This window comes from Panthera onca, chromosome A1 (assembly GCF_046562875.1).
Source record: "Panthera onca isolate mPanOnc1 chromosome A1, mPanOnc1 haplotype 2, whole genome shotgun sequence".
Taxonomy (NCBI): Eukaryota; Metazoa; Chordata; class Mammalia; order Carnivora; family Felidae; genus Panthera; species Panthera onca.
Window position 1 is genome coordinate 29266076 of NC_138339.1, and position 21086 is coordinate 29287161.

General features: G+C 38.5%; 1 protein-coding gene across 1 annotated transcript in view; it reads right to left on the reverse strand.

The window, feature by feature from the left end:
- Positions 1–18706, reverse strand: part of RANBP3L (RAN binding protein 3 like) — a 283923-nt gene extending 265217 nt beyond the window's left edge. Inside the window, exons 1-2 of the mRNA XM_060634494.3 lie at positions 18601–18706; positions 5772–5861 (exon numbers count right to left, since the gene is read on the reverse strand). Of these exons, the coding sequence (XP_060490477.1) occupies positions 5772–5814 (43 nt within the window). The 5' untranslated portion in view covers positions 5815–5861; positions 18601–18706. The remainder of the gene's footprint in view (positions 1–5771; positions 5862–18600) is intronic.
- Between the last annotated feature and the right edge of the window lie 2380 nt (positions 18707–21086).

Here is a 21086-nt window from a genome sequence, read left to right on the forward strand (position 1 = left end):
TTTGGAAATAAACTAGTTCACATAAGTACACCTCCCAGATAACTGAACATCGCCACTTTCCGGTGCAATTATTACATTTTGGTAAAATGTAAAGACGATCTCCATGCTCGTGAAGTTTGTGGGGTGAGAGTCCCCTTCAACCAGTAGCCTCACGCTCCACTGTTCCCTCCTTTCCTATTAGAGTCACCTCTCTCTAGCAGCACCCTACCTCCCTGTTCCAATTTGTTTCTATTGCTACTGTAGCATAGAAACCAGATGACCACACTTGTTGAATTGTGACCCAAATAAAAGCCTAGTGAAATTCTGGGACATGTTCCTTAGTTGTCCCCCTGTTATTGCTTTATGAGGTCTAAGGCCTCTTAAAATCTTTTTATCCTGGGTAGGGCTGCATAGGCAAAACACATCAATGTTTCATTCATTCATTCAACAAACAATTATCATATGCCTCCATGCTCCATTTACTATTCCAGCTACTGGACATACAGTAGCATACAGAGCAGACTCCAGTCCTTGGGTACACAGAGTTTAAAATCTAGTCAGGCAAAGGGATACCGTGAAGAGAGCTTCAAAAAACACTGTGAGACCATGGCACAGGGGAATTAATCCACCACACATAACTCAGAATTCAAATTTCAAAAAGAAAAAAACCCTACATTTCGAAAGGACAACTTTACAGCCAGGAAACCATAATAGTCCTATTAGAGGCGTGAGTCAGAGGCTCTTCAGGGAATGAGTTGTTTCTGGCAGCAGGGGCCTGTTCTGGAAGCAGGTCTGGTCCCATGCACAGCTTTGCTCTCTGGGGCCCTAACAAGAGATCTGCCCCCTGCCCCTCCCCCGCTTCCCAGCCTCCCCCTCAGCTGTTAGTCAAACACTCTGCACAAGCCATGGAGTTATGGGGTCAGGATGTGAATAGTTGAGACATTTGGATTTGTATCCACAGCTGGCAGGAGAAAGACGCTCTGACGGGTAGCTTCTCCTCCAAGGAGTTACGGGAGTCGACCAGGAGCCTTGCTTTCAAGAATAAATAAAATGGGGGAATATGGAGCCCCCCTGGAACAGTTTCAAATTTGAAGAGACATTTAAGAAAGAGAAATATGGGCATTTCCATGCGATACGTATTATGGTCGCTGGTAGAAACATCAAGTTCGCAATTTAGTTTAGGAAAATCTGAACCAGTACTTTTATTCTTCTTCCTCTACAGTTCCAAATTTTGTGCCAGCAAAGTGAAAAGCCCCATTCTCCCCACCCTGCACCTCCCCAAACCTCCCACTTTGTGTTTGTGAAAAGAATATAAGCAGTTGGCTGCCTTTAATGATTCTTGACAATAAGCAGGGCAATGGGCTAGATTATTTAAAAATGAAAAAAAAATCTGTAAAAACATTTAACTGGTGGTTTCTGATGTGTTCCAAAATGAGAGGCACTAAAAAGAAAGGCCTCTCTGCTTCCCATTCAAGCAGGAACTGGAGATATCAAGTCCCAAACAAGGGCCCCTGGAGCAGTAAGATGAGGTCACAACTGACCACATGAGTGGACTTTATCCAAGAAAACTCTTTGAAGGTATCCCTTCTGGTGACTGAATAGATTGTCTCCTGAGACTGAAGCAAACACAGATTAAAAAAAAAAAAAAAAAACACTTGGGAAAAGCCATTGCACATGGCACAGGGCTGATAAATGCCTGCTGGTTTCAGCTACTGACTGCAGGCTTCAGGCTATTTTTCCTCAACTCAGTCCTATACTTATCCAAAACTCCAGAACCTTCCATTGTGAAGAAGAGTCTGATGGTATCAAATGAGTTTGCTTATCAGGAAAATGATATGAAGGCTTCCCTCCACTTCATAAGAACCCAGGAATTGAAAATGTACATATAATCAGAGACTCCCAGCTCTCCATCCATCAGAATCATCTCCCCAAGACGTTGTGTTCACTACCCAATGATAAAAACCCTGCAATGTCTCCCTACCCCTCACATCAGATATAAGTACTTTATAAAGAGCCTCACTGACATGAGCCTTGTCCTGGACATAATACCCGTGTTCACTGGAGGCCAATTTCACACACTCCTTCAGCGTGTATCTTGTTGACCTCCACAGACTATCTACTCTGCTGGGTGGACCTGCTCATCCTCTTTCCACCTCAAGGTGAACTTGAGCCCTGTATTTTTCACACAGCCCTCTCTCCCAGAATTGGTAAACATTTGATTTCTACCCAGTTTTTCATAGATATCTTTACCGCAGGGAGCTAAGAACCTCTGAATCCCAAATAACACCAAGGTCATGGTGTCTGACCTAACGACCTGTAGAAAACTAGTTGCCTGAAACCTTGCCCATGTTTCAAGGTAAAGAGAAGGGGAAAGTATTCTCCACCAAACTTTTCACTCATGGCCAATCTTCTCACCCCTCCTAGAACCTGTGGGCATAAGAGATTATTTAAAAATCTAGATCACAGTGTCAGCAATCCAGCTGATTCTTCCACTAAAAGAGGTGGTGAGTCCCCTCCCTCACCTATCCCCCCAGCCTGCCTTTGAAAAGTTTCCACAGCATGGTGATAATATGGCCACCTTTCCACATGGATGTGCCTCTGTGAGGGGCTCTACCCTAGGTAATACCTTTGACCCAACCTATATCCACCCCCATACACTGTTACACTTCCCAGGCTTTGCCCTTGTTCTTCCTGGTACTTAGAACTCCCTTGTCCTCCTTTCCAATCCTGTAGACATCTCTCCAGCCTTTTCAAACTTTGGCTCAAATATAACTTCTTTCTTCATTTTCCTTTTCCTGAACTCTTAGACAATATTAACTACTCTCTCTTCCCTTATTCCCAAGGTAGATGATTTTTTGCTCTACTTTAGAACTTAGCAGTTGGATATAGTCAACTGTTTATACATATGTCACTCTTAGCCCATGGAGGGGAAGGAATGTCTTATTTAATTGTTATACCCTCAGTTCCTAACCTTGTGCCAACCACATAGTAGATGTTCCATTAATATGTGAGATCAAATGCAAATGTCTAGAGGTTCTTTTTTTTTTTTAACGTTTTATTTTTGAGAGACAGCACAAGCAGGGGAGGAGCAGAGAGAGAGAGGGAGACACAGAATCTGAAGCAGGCTCCAGGCTCTGAGCTGTCAGCACAGAACCCGACGCGGGGCTCGAACCCAGGAACCACAAGATCATGACCTGAGCTTAACCTACTGAGACACCCAGACACCCAGAAGTCCAGCCTAGAGCATTATTCTGCTGATTCGAATGGTGGCTATTGACCCCTCCAATTTTCTCATACCAGCAAATTATTTCTTCTTATTGCAGCTCTGACCCTCACTTCTGGTTATTCTTCTTCCGCAGACCTACAGCAGGCCCACTTCTCCAGCTTTATTTTTGTGAACTGTCTGCACAAGCCAGGTGCTTGCCTGCCACCTCTAAATCTCAGTTTCCTTATCTGATAAACCTACTTGTAGCACTGTTGCATAAAGGAAAATAAAATGTATATGTAAAAAGTGTTTTGGGGGCTCCTGGGTGGCTCAATTGGTTAAGCATTCAACTTCAGCTCAAGTTATGATCTCAGGGTTTGTGGGTTTGAGCCCTGCATCAGGCTCTGATGCTGACAGGTTGGAGCTTACTTGGGATTCTGTGTCTCCCTCTCTCTCTCTGCTCCTCCCCTGCTTGCTCTCTGTCTCTGTCTCTCTCTCAAAAATAAATAAAAATCATTTAAAAAAAATTGTTTTGAACTGAGATATCAAACAATAATGGAAACAAAATATGGAATGCATATTTCACAGTAAAATATATTTCTAATAAAAAAATAGTAATGATACAAAAATAACTCACAGAATATTAATGCAAGGGAGCCAGGAATACATCTATGAGTGGCCAAAAAAAAAGAATCAAGAAAATTATAACAATACAAGTATGACTGAAAAAATACACTGGACTGAAAAGTTACTGAGAATTACCAATTGTCAGAAGAAAAAACAAAAACCTTTCTCCTTTATTCGATGCTTAGAAATTTATTATTATCTCCCCATAGACACCTCAAATCCAATGTGTTCAAAACTAAACTAGAATCTCTTACCTAAACACCTCCCCCACACTGTCCCTCGCTGACTAACTTGTTTCTATTCTTATATTCCTTCTCTTGGCAAGTGCCACCACTATCCATCAGTCTTTCAAGCCTGGGAGACCTCATCCTAACTCCTCCTGAGCCCTATTCCATCTGCCCACCCTCCATCCAAGCCAGTCCCAAGTCCTATGGAGTCTAAGTTCTAAAATAGCTTGTGTATTTCTCTCCTCTTATACAAATTCATTGCCCCCACTTTCAGGCCTTTACAATTTGTCACCTGTTCTTCTTCAGTTGTGTCTCATTAGATCTTCTGTCTACAGTTCATCCTCCGTAATGCCACAAGAGAGAGCTTTCAAAGACACGCACCTTACATGGCACTTACAAATATTCTGTGGCTCCTCATAATTCACACTAAAGATTGAATTCCTTAACATGTCATTCAAATTCTTTTATGACTTAGCCCCTATTTGTCTTTCAAATTATATTTCTGTGCTCTCTTACATATCTTCTAATATAGAAAATCTTCTCAGACCTTCTCCAGGCAAGCTTCCTCCCATATGCACCACAAGAGTGTGTGCTCACCTTAATTAGAGCATCGGGCTCACACATTGTCATCTCAAATTAGGTACCTTCCCTGTCAGACTGTACACTCTTTGCTTGTCACCGAAAATTTTTACAAGAAGATAGTGGAATTCTTCCATTGCCTCCAATCCAGACAGGCAGTCCATGAGTGGAGTGTTAAAAAATAGAAGAGAACAAGAATGGGGGTGGAGGAATGAAGAAGAGGTTAGTCCTGACTTTGGAGGGAGAAAAGGAGAGAGCCTTGCAGCCGCTGTTAGTGAGTGAAGAATGTAAAATACCGTATCCAGCATAAGCTTGACAACATGACCCCGGCAAGGATCAAGGAGTTTAACCCTTGATATGAGTCATTATAAAACAATACAGACACCAAGTCTCCCTGCCAGGACTTTTGGGAAAGATGACTGACCAAATAAGCTTTTGCCTGATGGATATGGACTAATCCCACAACACAAATGTTTTCCTGTGAATTTTGTCTTGACCACATGCCAACAGGTGATTGCATTTAATGAACTACAGAATTTTTCAGAGTTCTTAAAATGTTCTCGTCACTGAAATCTCCAAGGGCAGATAAACATTTCAGAATCAACACAGTGGCCCAAACAGAGTAAAAACAGATCACAAAAATAATACTTGGTAAATTAAACTAGTTAAATTTAGTTCTCTGTGTTCCTCTCTCCACACAAACATCTTCATCATTGGTCTCAATATCTAACCAAGCCCAAATTTATAGCAAAAAAATAGGACATTCTAAATTCTACTTCTTTGGGAAAAAGACTTACACAAATTAAATGAGGATTTTGTCCACTTAGTCAATGCATTCTCAACCAAACTTTCTGCCCTAAAAGTATCAGTATTTATGTTCTTTATAAACACAGATAGTTAGTTCTAGTGTTATCGTTGACTTTGCTGTCTGCAGTTTTAGATGTACCTCTTTGGATATATCTGTTTTGGTGACTTATATGTCCCTTTTTCCTAATATGGGGTACAAAATAAAACTGTCTTTTTTTAATATTCAAATTAAATAACTGTGCATGCCACTCCTTCTATTGTGAAAAAGTATGCCTACCTCTTTAGGTTGTCTCACCTCCCATGCCAAGAGAAAAAACCCAAGGAATCTTACTCGGTCCAGTCATTACCATCTTCATGATGGAAGAAAACTGAAAACCATGAAGAGTCCATCCACTGACAGGTGCCAGGATCTGCCACAGTTGGTGATGATGAAGTGTCTGTAGAAAGCAGGTGGTTTGATAGTGAGATACAATACTTGGTTATTGCTGCCAAAACAGTGGTAGGTCACGGTATCTGTGTTGGCCACCAATCCTCTGAAGAAAGAGACCTTGGTCCCCAATGCACAACTATGCCACTGGTCTGGCAAGAGCTTGTCAAAGGTAGAATATAGACAAATAGATGGATTAAGGTCAGCAGTACTCACTACACAACAAGGATACACTTAACTCATTACCTAGCTCATTCTCAACAATCATGCACAGCTGTTTCTCAGAGGTGCATCCACAGTTCCGGAAGAATGACATGTATATCAGCATTGCTCATCATGCATTTTGCAGACTTATGCCAATCTGTGAATATTTGTGGCTGAGCCACCGTGAGACAAGGACATATTGGAGTATGCATTTAGAAACCTTGAGAGCAATTTGATGCAGCCATAACACTCAAGTACATAATTGTAGACTCAGTTCATTAGAGAGCAAATGGAGCGGTGCAGGGGCTGTTGATCCAGGTGAATTGCAAGTGGCATGAGCTACATTCTAGTGATGATTTAACAGGCTCAGGTTAACACATGAGATATTTTAAGGTTAAGTTTGCCAAGTGTAACCCAAATATTTATACAAGCCTTTTTAAATCTTTAAAACATTTTATTTTTATAATGTATTATTCTATTTCAATTGTTAATGATATTTATATAACATATTTTTCCTTTATTGGGTGAATTAGGGAATAGTATTTGTATTCCTACTCCCATATCTAATATTGACAAGGTAGCTTGTGTTTTCTACAGATAGTTATGAAAAAAAAAAATTTAAACAACCATTTAAAGGCCCTGGAGAGCAAACAAAAGCAGTAGAAACTGGATGGTAGTCAATCTCTGAAAGAGAACTGAATTCAATAAAATCTGTGTTTATATAGTTTTTGCCTGAGACTTCTCCCCAGTCCACACAAGCCTAAAGCAATCACAGCATAAGCAGAAAGTCCCAGTCTTACTGGTTTGAGGAATCAGAGTATGGAGTTTGAAGAAAGGTTTAATGAATTTAACAATGGGTCAATAGAAATTATCCAACATAAAAAGAGAAAAATAAATAAATAAAAGATTTAAAGAAGATGAACAAAACATCAGGGACCTAGAAGACAACGTCAGCCAGACTAATATACTTGTAATTAGAGCCCCCAGAAGAAAATAAAAGAATGATATAAAAGAAAAAAGACTATTCGAAGAAATAATAGCCAATGGTTTACCAAATTTTTTGAAAAACAGCATACAGATGCAAAAAGATTAGCAACTCCCCAAGGAAAAATACGGACACACTCAGGCACATCCTAATCGAACAACTGAAAAACCAAAGATAAAAAGAAAATCTTGAAAGCATTAAGATAAAAGAGACATATGACTAAAAAGAGAACAATGATATTGATAATTGTAGACTACTCATCAGAAACAACAGAGGTAATAATATCAATCTTACACAAATTCGATAAAAAACTATGTCATCATCTAGCCACTGCAATACAGCCAGTAAAAGGGGGAAAAAAGACAAAAGCATTCAAAAAGAAGAAGTAAAACTCTTCCCAATCACAGACATCACAAATGTTAAGTTGAAAGTTGTTAGGAAGCTACAAAACTATAAAACTTGTATGTGATTTTATCAAAATCACAGGATAAAAAGTCAATATTTAAAACTCTATTGTGTAGGATTTCTACTCTTAGCAGCAAACAATTGAAAAATAAAGTTTAAGAAAACTCAATTTACAATTGCATCAAAAAAACATAAAATACTTAGGAATACATTTAGCAAGAATGTGCAAAACCTCTACACTCATAACCACAAAATACTCTGAGATAAAAATTAAAGACCTACATAAATGGAGAGATATGCTATGTTCATGGATGGGAAAACTCAATATTGTTAAAATGTCAATTCTCTACAAATTGATCTATAGACTCACAGCAATCCCAATTACAATTCCTGCAGGTACTTTTAGAGACATTGACAAGATAATGCTAACTGTATATGGCAAATAAGAAAAAAAAAAAAAAAAAAAAAAAAAAAAAAAAAAAAAAAACTAGTGTAACCAAACTAATCTTAAACAAAAAAGGCACAAAGTTGGAGTACTTACAGTGCCTTATTTTAAGACTTAAATATAAGCTACAATAATCAAGACAGTGTGATAATAGCATATAGACAAATTTCAGTGGGAAAAAAAGAGTCCAGAAATACACTTAAACAATTACTTGATTATCAACACGGACGCCAAAGCAATGCAATGAGGACAAAAGGAAAGCCTTTTCAACATATGTACTAAAACAACTAGATACATGTATGAGGGAGAAATGGCACTTAACTCCTTCCTATTTTATCAGCTGCAAAACTTAATTTGATATAGATCATAGACCTGACAGTAAAAGTTAAAACTATAAAGCTTCCAGGAGAATCTAGGAGAGTATTTTCATGACCTTGTGTATGAAGTTCTAAAGCAGGTAAAACTAAATTCAGGTGGTTTTTAAAAATCAGAAAGGAAAAAAAAAAATCACCTTTGAGTATGTGTATTACAGGAAGGACTTAAATGCTATGAAGGGGCAAGAAGAAACTCACTGGAGTGATAGAAATGCTCTTTATCTTGGTAAGGATTGTGTTTCACATTTATATCCATTTGAAAAATTCCATCACATTGTACACTTGAGATCCTACACTTCAGTGGACATATTTTTACCTAATAAAACTATAAATATATATTAAATTCTAGCTAGTCAGTTTGCTTTTCACAGTAGTATGGTTGAGCAATTGTGAAGCTACTTTCTGTATATTCCAGGCATGAACAAATGAGTACTTGTATATTATATAGAGAAGGGAGAAAATTAGAATGTATCCTGTGGTGTTGGATTGAATTGGATATCAGCATAAATTCATGGCTCTATACCCGTACATACAGAGAGAGAGAGAGAAGTTCATATATGTACATGCTTGTGTGTGTGTGTGTGTGTGTGTGTGTGTGTGTGTGTATCAGCACTACCATTATAAGCATTGATTCACATGTAACAAGAAGCACAACTAGTTGTCAGATCTTGGTTTATAAATACCACTCTTTACTAAAAAGCCAGGGATGTTTGGAGAAAAGGCTGATTCCAAACCTGAAGCAGTAAGGCTTCCTGTAACACCTCATGCTGAAAATTAAGGAAATGTTTAAAGAATAAGAGATCATCCCAAAAGAATAAGGAGCCATCTAGCTTGAAGGAATCCCATTGGTCCAATCTAGGACAATTAATAGAATCAACTGATACTAAATATAGCGGGTAAAAATTTGATTTGTATGACCTCCAATTACTTCTTAGAAAATATATCTATGCCTTCAGGGGAGACATCTGCTGGACACCAACTTATCCAAATGATCTAAGTCAGTATCACTAATATTGGGACAAACTGACACCATGTGCCTTCAGATGTGATGCACTGAGGACATATCACATTATCCCTGACAAAAATGCATGGTCTGAAATTAATCATACCCAAACTGAGGGACAAAACAGCTAGCTTGTTCTTTTAAAAAATGTCAAGGTTAATTAAGTAGGGCAAAGAAAAACTGAGGAACTATTTCAGATTGAAGGGTACCAAAGAGACCTGACAACTGCTACTATATGTAGTAACTACGTTGGGTCCTGGATGGGAAGAAAATAGCTACAAGGGACATTACTGAGATAAGAGGTGAACTTTGGATATGAACTATAGATTATAGTGTTATAGTAATGTTGAGTTTCCTGAATTCAATATCCTTACTTTCAGTAAAAACCACATGAAATGATTTTGTAGAAAAAGGGCAAGGGTGTCTTAAGCCCTCAAATGGTTCAGGAAAAAAAAAAAAAAAAAAAGATTTTATGTCCACACACTGATAAAGGAGAGAGAAAGAGAAAAGGGAAAATGTTAAAGTAAATGGAACAAAATGGAAACATGAAGGAATGGACCTCCTTGTAATATTCTTGTAACTTTTCTGTAAGTTTGAAGTTATATCCAAATAAAAACTTAAGACAAATAACTGAAATTATATAACATTTTGGAACATTAACTGACCAACAAACTGGTATTCTTTTATTGGAGAACTTACAAATTATTTTATTAAAATTTCTTCTCAGGGCACATGGGTGACTCAGTTGGTTGAGTGTCTGACTTCAGCTCAGGTCATGGTCTTGCAGTTCGTGAGTTCAAGCCAGGTGTTGGGCTCTGTGCTGACAGCTTGGAGCCTGGAGCCTGCTTCAGATTCTGTGTCTCCCTTTCTCCCTGCCCCTCCCCTGCTCGTGCTCTGTCTGTCTCTCTCCCTCTCAAAAATAAACATTAAAAAAAATTATTATCAAAAATAAAATTATTTCTTAAAAAGTTAAAATTAATGTACCTGAGTATATTAGGATAAACTTTAAGTCTGAATGTAAATTATCTGAACATTAAAACTAATAAATGTGAAATAATTATCCTTGGTACACTTTCATGTTTTTAATAAATTTTTTAGCTTTATCTGTCTATAAGGCCCTATCACTAGTATTTTTGTAAAGAATTTTTTGATATGTAATTATTATTTTTAATTTTCTCAAAAATTTGCCTTCAGTATTATTCACAGTTGAATTTTATGATTAATATATTTGAAATTCATGACAGCTTCAATTGACCCCTTTCTTCTGACCATGTTTTTATCTAAGAGATCTAGATCAATCTCTGTATGGGTGCTGGGCACTCTCTAGGCAACTCTGAGCAAAGTCTGCTAAACAGAGCCTATTCTCAGATTTTAATTTTTGAACATCTGGGTTTTTTTTAAGTTTATTTATTTATTTTGAGAGAGACAGAGGCAGAGCGAGGGGCAGAGAGAGAGGGAGAGAGAGAGAGAATCCCAAGCAGGCTCTGCACAGTCAGCACGGAGCCTGATGTGGAGTTCAGACTCATCAACCGTGAGATCATGACCTGAGCCAAAACCAAGAGTCAGACGCTTAAGTGACTGAGCCACCCAGGTGCCCCTCAGATTTTAATTTTTAAATTAAGATCTGTTCATATTTCAACTTAAATATTTTTACAGGTACTTTTTTTTCCCCAGAGTATCTTCTTTAACAAATATTTTTTATAAGATAAAGTTCATTTTAAAAGGTGGTTTTTCATGATTTTTCTAAATAGTTCATCAAACATAGATTATACAAAATCACAGGTCCTCTCAGTTTCAATCCATTCCAGAATAGAATATAAACTTACCAAATTAAAAACCAAATCTTTATCAAAAGATTTTATTCTGCATGTGGAGCTCTTTCCCCATTGGAGTTTTCTTTAATTAATGTGTTTGCTTCTTCCCTTGCTTTTGTATGGATAAACATCAATATCTCCCTGTTGCAAGCTTTGATTTTAATAATTACCGTTTGCTATAAACTTTAAGAACTAAAGATCTTGGTTGTTCCTTTGTTGAATAATTTGATTAAATACTTCCAACTGATTTTGGATAGAATGCAATCAAAATTTAGAGAAATTCTTCCGCATGGTTGATACTTAAGTTGATTTTGCAAGTAATTTTTCAAAAAGCTCAAACATTCATAAGATTCAATTGATGATGCGTGACTAAGAGAAAATACATACTGCTATGGTGAAGTTCTTGTAGCTTTACTGCACATACACACAAAAATTGTAATCCATTACTTTGTGTATATATATAAATATTTGTAAAATGTAACCATTATCAGTTTCTATTTTAACTGGTAAAATATTAAAGTTGGTTTCAATGCAATTAGGATTTGTTCATGGACCAAAATCCATTCCAATTATATTTCTGCTCCCCAGATATCATAATTAGAACACAGTTTTTATCATGTTGATATGCTCTGCAAAAACATATATTCATTAATATCTCCACAGCAAAAAAAAATTTAATCTTCAATGTTAACTTTTTTACTAAATTTATCACAGTATTCACCATTATATCAGATGTTTTGCCTTCAACAGAAAATCTTCTGGAAGCTTTACTTTGACTTCACGAGTTGTCAGATGGAAAAAGAATTGAATCATTAATGGGAATTTAACTGGTCTGATTTCCTATTTGAAGTATCTGATGACCCTGACAGAAAACTGGAGTTATTTAACTGGTTGCAAAATTCTTCTATTGCTAATAGAGCGACACTTTAACATTGTTTTATAAATACACAAGAGATCTTGAAATTGAAAATGATTGAAATTAATTTAGAAGAACAGACATTTGATCTAAATGAAAAGTCACACTTCAAAGAGTGATGTGTAAACATACCTTTCCGCAACTGCACATGTTAAGTTGTTTTCTTTGGACACAATCCTCTTAAAATAACTTCTAACTTTGAAGTAGGTGCTGTTGCTTCTTCAGCAGATGTGTGTCTTTGCTTTTCATGTGTTTAATGATATCACTATACCCCTGAGGTCAACAAACATTTTGTGCAAGTTTTATATTCATCATCAACAGACTTGAGAAATGAACATTCAGGACCTTATTTTTCCTTAAATATACTCTTTCAGGTTTGGGGGTTTTGTTCTGTTTTATTGTTGTTTTTGTTTTTTAGCTTGTTTCTGCTGAAAGTCTTTATTGCAAAATTTTGAAATAGAGTTATCAAGTAACAAATGGCAAAATCATGATAGCAAGAGAGTTTATACTATTTTCTGTATATCTTTCTGTGTCAGGACTGTTCAACCTTTACATCCAGCAAGATTTTGCATATACCTAACTTGTAATTTCCTATGTTTCCCACTCATGGACAATTTCATGGCTGTGTGAATCTCGCTGGCCATGGCACACATCTGAGGACACCTGGCTGATAGCCCCTGGCCAGCAGAGGCAACAGCTTGTCAGAGAGTAAAAGGAGTTAGCTCACATGGGGAACTGTTTCCTGTTAACAGCTAGCCCCTCGCATGCTATTCTTGAAAAGGAGGGATTCATTACATCACATCTGGAAACAGTTGGGAAAGGAGATACGGGTTTTCATTAGTCCTCTGTCAGCTTTGGCCACATACTAAGGTAAAAACTCTGTCACTGCACTTACATCTTACATGTGACCATGGCAGAAGCTGAAAACACAAGTCAGGAGGAAAAGAAAAAGCTCAAGGTGGTGGCTGGGGAGGGGCAGGGCAGAGGGAAGCACAAGGTAGAGAATTACTCTGTCACTCTTCTGTGCTGCATAACAAATTTTCCTCATCCATAAAAGTGAAATGATAATAGATCTACTCATAACATTGTTGTAAGGTATAAAAGAGTTAATACATAAATAAGCCTGAGTCAAGGAAACTCTTTTATCAGAATTAGGTATTATTATAATAACCATTATTGCTTTCTAGAAAACAACTCCACTATGGTTCCTTCAGCAATTCCTTGTTGTTGAAATTGTTAGAAACGTATTTTCCAGACCCTTCACTGACACAAATTCTTAGTGTTCTATTCGTCCGTTCCTCCCTGTTATGGTTGTGTTTCTGCAGATTGCTGCAACCACAGCAATTAGCTTTCATGGGCAGCCATGTTATAGATTTGTTGGCTCATATTAAAATTAAATCTAAAAATGAAAAGAAAGAGGTGCACCTGGGTGGCTTAGTTGGTTAAGCATTCGACTTTCGATTTCAGCTCAGGTCATGATCTCATGGTTCGTGGGCCAGAGTCCCACATTGGGCTCTGCGCTGACAGTGTGGAGCCTGCTTGGGATTCTCTCTCTCTCTCTCTCTCTCTCTCTCTCTCTCTCTCTCTCTCTCCCCCCCCCCACCGCCCTCTCTCTCCCTCTCTCCCTCTCTCCCTCTCTCTCCCTGCCTCTCCTCCACTCCCTCTCTCTCAAAATAAACAAACTTAAAAAAAAAAAAAAGAAAAAAGAAAGAAAGGAAAAAGAAAAAAAGAAAAAGAAAACCTAAGCATATATCACATAATCTGTTATTAAGCCATATTTTGTCCATTTCAAACTCAAACAGCTGGTTTTATGAAGGTACATTCAGAATTTTCCATCTATCCCTATTTTATCTACTCCTGTTAGTTTTAGTCCACAGCTCTATTTCTTTTGAGATCTTTTTGATAATCTAAATTATTACCTTTGGATTCTTTGTCATTTAGAATATAGATTTGAATTCAAATGGTTCTAGGTTCTAGGTTTAAATACCAGCTGTATGCTTCATTAACTATGTGGACTTGAGCAATTTCAACCTTCTCATCTGTCAGATGGGAATAATAATAAATATTTTGTATCACAGGATCCTTGAGATAACTAAATGACATCATAGCTGGTATTCTCTCAACATTTTATTATAGAAATAAAATATTACTATAAATATGATATTTATTATAACAATATAACTTTAACATTAAATATTTTATAATTTATTATAATAATAAGCTATTATTATGGAAAACGATTCACCAGGATAAGAATGATTTCTGTGATATCCCAATAGAGACCTCCTTACATGTAGGCATATGACTATTTAACAGCTGCAAACTGACATATCAACCTATTTTATTTTATTTTTATTTTTATTTTATTTGTGAGAGAAAGGGTGCAAGTAAGTGAGAGGCAGAGAGAAAGAGAGAGAAAGAAGTGGGGCTCGAGCTCACCTGATGTGGGACTTGAACTCACAAACCATGACATCATGACCTGAGCCAAAGTAAGATGCTTAACCAACTGAGCCACCCAGGCACCACGACTTATCAACCAATTTTAAAACCCTACCAATAAGAAATGAGATTGCTCTGTTAAGATAGTAAGCACAAATTTTGGTTGGCTTTTTATGCTCACATCTTTTTTTTTTAATTTAATTTTGTTTGTTTGTTTGTTTATTTATTTATTTATTTATTTATTTATTTATTGGGTGGGGGATAGGGGCAGAAGAGAAGAGGAGAGAAAATCCCAAGCAGGCTTCATACTATCAGCAGGGAGCCTGATGGGGGGCTCAATTCCATGAACCATGAGATCATAACTTGAGCCAAAATCAAGTCAAACACAACTGACCGAGCCACCTGGGTGACCCACATCTTTATTTTTTGATGCATTATTTTTTGTGCCTGATTTCTCATTTTATTCTTCAATTCTTTGTGTCCAAATCAGTGCATCCACCCCAGAAAGTAAGTTACCAGGCGAAAAACATGTCTTCAGTTGAACACCATAAATAAGCATAAAACGTAGCATCATGGATACATAGGGATTCAGGAACTGTTTGATACGATGATTTTTCTGACAGCACTTAATATTGTTCGAATACCTTCTAAGCACCAGGTATTTTATAATAATGATAGCCAACACTTCATAGTTCTTACCACGTGCCAAGCAGTCTCCTCAGTGCCTCACATGTGTAACCTGTCTAACCCTGTAACAGTCCACAGCTGATACTACTGTTATCCCATTTTACAAATGAGGAAACTGAGTCCCAGGAAGGTTAAGTTCTCGCCCAAGTGGTAGAACTGGATTATAAATCCAGAGAGTGTAGCACCAGAGTCCATGTTTTTAACTGCTAGCTATGTTGTGATTGTGCTTGCATGAGAGATAGTGCATGCCTTACCCAGTGATCTAACCAGGCACACCTTCACTACGCTGGACAGAGCATGCTGGGAGACAAGGGAGCAGGCATAGGAAACACATTCTGAGATAACACATCCCAAATCCGGCAAATGCTATTCTGTTAAAAAAAAAAAAAAAGCCGCTGATTTCAACTGCAGGCACAGAGCGGGCATTCCGTACATATGGAGATAACAGTCACCGCACTGCTTTGTGGATTCTCTCTCCTGTCCTGGTGCCTTGTGAAAGTGCCCTAGGATATCCTACATTTTCCCTTCTCTGAGCTCACTTCCGTTCCCTTCTGGATTGCTTTCAGAACACTCTACATCAAAATAAATCTCCCGCCTCTCTATCTCTCCCCCTCTCTGTCTGGGTGGACTTTGGGGGGGGGGTGGTGGGATGGAGGGGGGTTGGTGGAGAGGATCTCTTTGGCCTTTGCCATTATGTCTGAATTCTGAACAAAGCCCAACACTTCTCAGGGCATTTCTCCTTCACTGCACAACCCCAAACACTCAACCCAGATGTCTGTTCACTATTGTCCTGGCAACCCCTGCTTGGTTTATCTTTCCCTTGCCCTGCCTTTTTTTTTTTTTTTTTTTTTTTTTTTAAGTCCTTTCAGCATAGCTTTCCCCTTTGGAACACAACAAGGAGGGACAGAGATGGAGGGGTGCTAACCACTATTTGTCACATTCCCCATAGTTCTAGATGACTAGCACTTCAGAAGAAGTCACCCCACCCCCAGACCCTACCCTGCCTAAGTACCCCTTCCCTACTGGCACTTTGGCCAAGTCGGACTGAGATGTGGTCAGCTGGCCCTGTCCTCCTTCCCCTTTGCTCCATTTCCCTCTCCTGTGAGAGCTTTCACCACTGCCACACAGCATTAGGCCCCGTGCCAGCAACTGCTCCTGGATGGTGCCCTTCTGCCGATGAGCACAACTCCCTGGTGAATGCCAAAATCTGCCTTAAAAAGTCTACTGGATAAGTCCGTTCTTCAAGACTCTAGTTCATATCCTCCTTCCAGAACCACAGTAATGCTCTAACATGTGCCAAATGCCCTCATACTCACTACTTCATCAATATTCCTTCAGGGGAAAATACTATTCACACATTTAAGATATATAAACAAAGACTAAAAGATTGGTGACCAGAGGAAGGGAGAAAGGAGCATCTTCTTCAGTGTCTGATACATACCCCAGCTCTAGGGGCATTATCTCCAGGTAAGTGTTCCTGGGTCTGTTTACTGATACAGCTATCAGGCAACTTATCCTAGATCCTGAAGCTACCTGTCCACTCTAACTCCAAAGCCAACATTGTTTTCAACAAGCCAGAAAGAACACCCCAGATCTCTCAGGAATAAAATTGCTCTGTCCATAACTTATTATTATTATTTCCATACTTAACTTTCCATACTGACCACTTCCATAGCCACCTTTTCCCACCCCTATTTAGGAGGTAAAGACAATGTCTTGTTCATTTTTGTAGTCAACTTCCCTTCTCTCATCTTGGAATTTCTTGGCAATATTTGCTTTATGGAGATGTTTTAAGATAATAATCTCATATCAAGAGAGCTTTCACTGATACTCAGAATCAGGCTCATACATAAAAGAGATTGGAGACAGGTTGCCTGTTTTCCTGGGTGATCCACTCCTAATCTGACCCACACACTCAGCACCATTAAAAACATAACAGATATCTCCTCCTTCTGTCCTTCCATGGGATTCAGCAATAGCCTCTATTATAGAACTTGTCGCAGTGTGTCAATATAATTGTCCTATTTCCCTACTAGACTGGGAGTTCCTCGAAGACTGGAGACCATTCACCTCTGTGACGGATGAATGGTAGATGTGGGATAAATGCTTCTGGAAAACATGTATTAACCAAAGATTGCACGAACTAAATTCTCCACTTGAAGTAAGAAGTGGAGTCTGTTGATATTAGATATGAGGTTGTCAGAGTCTTAGATTGAAGGATGCTAGCATTTAAAGGAACTTTAGAAGTGGAGTCCAACTCCTCATTTTATCCAAGAGGAAGCCCAGGGAAATTGAGTGACTTTCCCAACGTCACATACTTGGCCAGTGAGCTGTGGACATAGACCTCAGGTCTTCCCAGTTCAGTGAGTCCCAACCCTCTGAGAATTTGAAACAAAAAGGAGGGAAGGCAGAAATGTCCCAAAGGGTCTTCCTCTCTCCTTTAGCCCAGGCTCCTCTAGAAGCCAGCCCCAAGCTGCTCTCCTTTCTCAGAGGCCTTATGTGAGGAGTCTGAGCTGAGATCGATGAAGGAAACTCTACCTCCACTGATGTTCCGTTCCTTTTCCCCATCTATTCCTTCCACTTCCAGGGATTTACCTTCACATGAAAGGGAGACAGGTTTATATTCAAGGGACTTTCATCACAAAATTACTTATAACGCAAAAATCTTACCGAGTATGAATGTCCAAAATAGGGCAACAGTTGAATAAGTCACAATACAGTTATACAATGACATAACACACACTTGTTGAAAAGTCATACTTTGATGATATAATGAATTCATTCATGACATGAAAAAGTATTAGCTAACAGTTAATGAGTGCTTACCATATGTCAGGCACTAGCTAAGAGTGGGATGTATACTATCTTATTTAGTCCTGACAGCAATCTTGTGAAGGAGGTACCATTATCTCCATTTTACAGATGAGGATACTGAGGTTTACCGAGACTAAGTAACTATCCAAGCTAACACAACAAGTAAAAGCAGAGCTAAAATTTTTAGAAAAATGTTCATAATACTAGGCTTTAAAAATTGGATACACAACTTCATGAATTATATTATTCCAGCTATTCCAACTACCTATTTCATTAAAAGGAAATACCATCTAAGATAGTTTCCTAAGGATGCTCAGTAATTTTTAGGTGTTCAACAATGAATAAATATTTCTCTTGTTTATTTTATGACACAATAAAAGTTATTTTAAAGTAGTGCTCTTCAGAAAATAGCAACCACAACACCAGAATTTGGTGGGGGTAGGGGGGAAGAAAAGGAAAAGAGGGGATACCTTAGAAAAAGCAAAAGCTAGAGAGGCTGAGCCACCTTGGTGCCTGCACCCTGCTCCCACCTCCTCCAAGCCTGCTCCCCAAGCTCTAGCTCAGTTCTTGCCTTTATCAGGGAGAGTTTTCCAACTTAGGAAGGACCTAGAGGAGGGAGACAGGAGCTGCTTGCCTCATGTTACCAACCTCCCGAACACCTACCTTAGCGAGTTCATAAAGAATTTCCCCAGAAGCGCTCTGAACGAGAAATGCTGAAGTCTCCTTATTCTAAGCCGCATTTTTAATCTAAGAGTAGGAACCCGGCACACATTTCGGATCTCTTAACTCCGTGAACTCATCCAGCCCCTGTACTCAGATTTTCACATGATTGCACAAGGGGTATTATGGAAGAGGCCAGCAAGGGCAGAGGTAGACACAAGAATCCCTTGCTCATTTTCTTCTCTGAGAAATAGGCATGAAACAATTGTTTTTAGACTGTGGACAACTAGCATCAGAAAACTGTAACTCTTGGGGCACCTGGGTGGCTCACTCGGTTGAGCATCCAACTTCAGCTCAGGTCATGATCTCACAGTAGCTAACCTTAAAGGTATAAGACCAAAGATGTTGAACCTATATTAAATGTATACATACAGGGATGCCTGGGTGGCTCAGTCAGTTGAGCATCTGACTTCAGCTCTGGTCATGATCTCATGGTTCGTAAGTTCAAGCCCTGAACAGGGCTCTGTGCTGACAGCTCAGAGACTGGAGCCTGCTTTGGAATCTGTGTCTCCCTCTCTCTCTCTCTGCCCCTCCCCTGCTCATGCTCTGTCTTGCTCTCAAAAAATAAATAATCATTAAAAAATAATAATAAACAAGAAAACTGTAAGTCCCCAGAGAAGGGAAACAAATGAAATTATTCTGATAATGACCCCTATAATATTTTTCTCTGAAGGCATTTACCAGACTCCAGGCCATGAAAGCAGAAAGCAAGCAGAGCACAGTGGTCTCACTGAGTGGACGAGATCTTCAATGAAGTTCACATAAGATAAGGTGGCTGAAATTTGCAGGGCAATGAAGACAGAACTGTGCAGAGATATAGCTTTAGAAATCTGTGTAGGGGTCTCTGAGTATTTGGCTGAATACCAACCTTGTGCATGCACAGGGTAATACTACATGAGACCAATCAAAGAAAAACAGAAACTTCACTGAATACCTGAGTTTGTTTTTGTTTGTTTGTTTTTTTCTTTGTTTTTCCCCACTGAAGACCCAATAAAGGGCAGGGCATAGAATTAGGGCCAAACTAATCCTAGAAGAAAAAAAAAAAAAGTTACTCTATACTTGTCCCTAACAAAAGCTTAAAAACTAGCCTCAGAATGATGAAGTTACTCTGTAAGTTAACTGCATGACAGAACAGATCTATCCGCTCTTCCAGTAAAGAAAGATAAAAAGATCCAGACACTTAAATACACTGTCCAGCATCCAATCAAAAACACTAGGGGTGCCTGGGTGGCTCAGTAGGTTAAGCATCTGACTGCTGGTTTCAGCTCAAGTCATGATCTCACCATTCATGGGTTTGTGCCCCACACAGGGCTCCACACTGACAGCAGACAGCACAGCATGGAGCCTGTTTGGGATTCTCTCTCTCTCCCTCTCTCTCTGTCCTTCCACTGCTTGTGTGCACACACATGTGATCTCTCTCTCTCTCTCTCTCTCTCTCTCAAATTAAATAAACTAAAAAAAAAAAAAAAAAAAAAAAACCACTAAATATTTCAAGAAACAAGGAAATGTGACCCATAATTAGGAGAAAAATTACCCATAGAAATATACCCCTCAAAATGACAGAAATTATGGAATTCATGGATGATGGATTTAAAACAACTTCTTAAAATATCACAAATATGCTCAAGGATTTAGAGAAAAGCATGAACATAATGATTAGAGAAATGGAAGATATAAAAAAGAAACAAATAGAACTTCTACAGATGAAAAATACAATATCCAAAATGAAAAATTTACTGGATGAGATCAGTAACTGATGAACACTACAGAAGAAAAGACCAGTAAACTTGAAAACAGAGCAATAGAAACTACCCAAACTAAAGCACAAGTTAAGAGGGGCTTAAAAATATTATTAGAGCATCAGGGATATGCGGCACAATATCAATAATAGTCTAATATATGTGTAACATGAGTCCTGGAGAGAATATGGAAGAAATATTTAAAGAAATAATGATCAAAATGTTACCAATTTTGATGAAAAATATAAACTCACACATCCCAGACACCCAACACATCCCCAAAGAATAAACAAAAAGAAAACCATGCCAAGGCACATCATAATAAAACTGCTAAAAATCAATGGAGAGAAAGATTATAAAAGCAGCAGAAGAGGAAATGCCCATTATACACAAGGAAATAAAAATTATCACTTATTTCTCATCAAAAATTATCACTTATCTCTTATTTCACAGAACAAAATGGACCAACATTTTTGAAGGTTTAAAGAGGGTGGCGGGTGGGATGGGGGAACCAGTCTAGAATTCTATATTTTTTTTTAAAATCCTTCAGGGGCTCCTGGGTGGCTCAGTTGGTTAAGTGTCCGACTTCAGCTCAGGTCATGATCTCGCAGTTTGTGAGTTTGAGCCCTACGTCGGGCTCTGTGCTGACAGCTCAGAGCCTGGAGCCTGCTTCACATTCTGGGTCTCCCT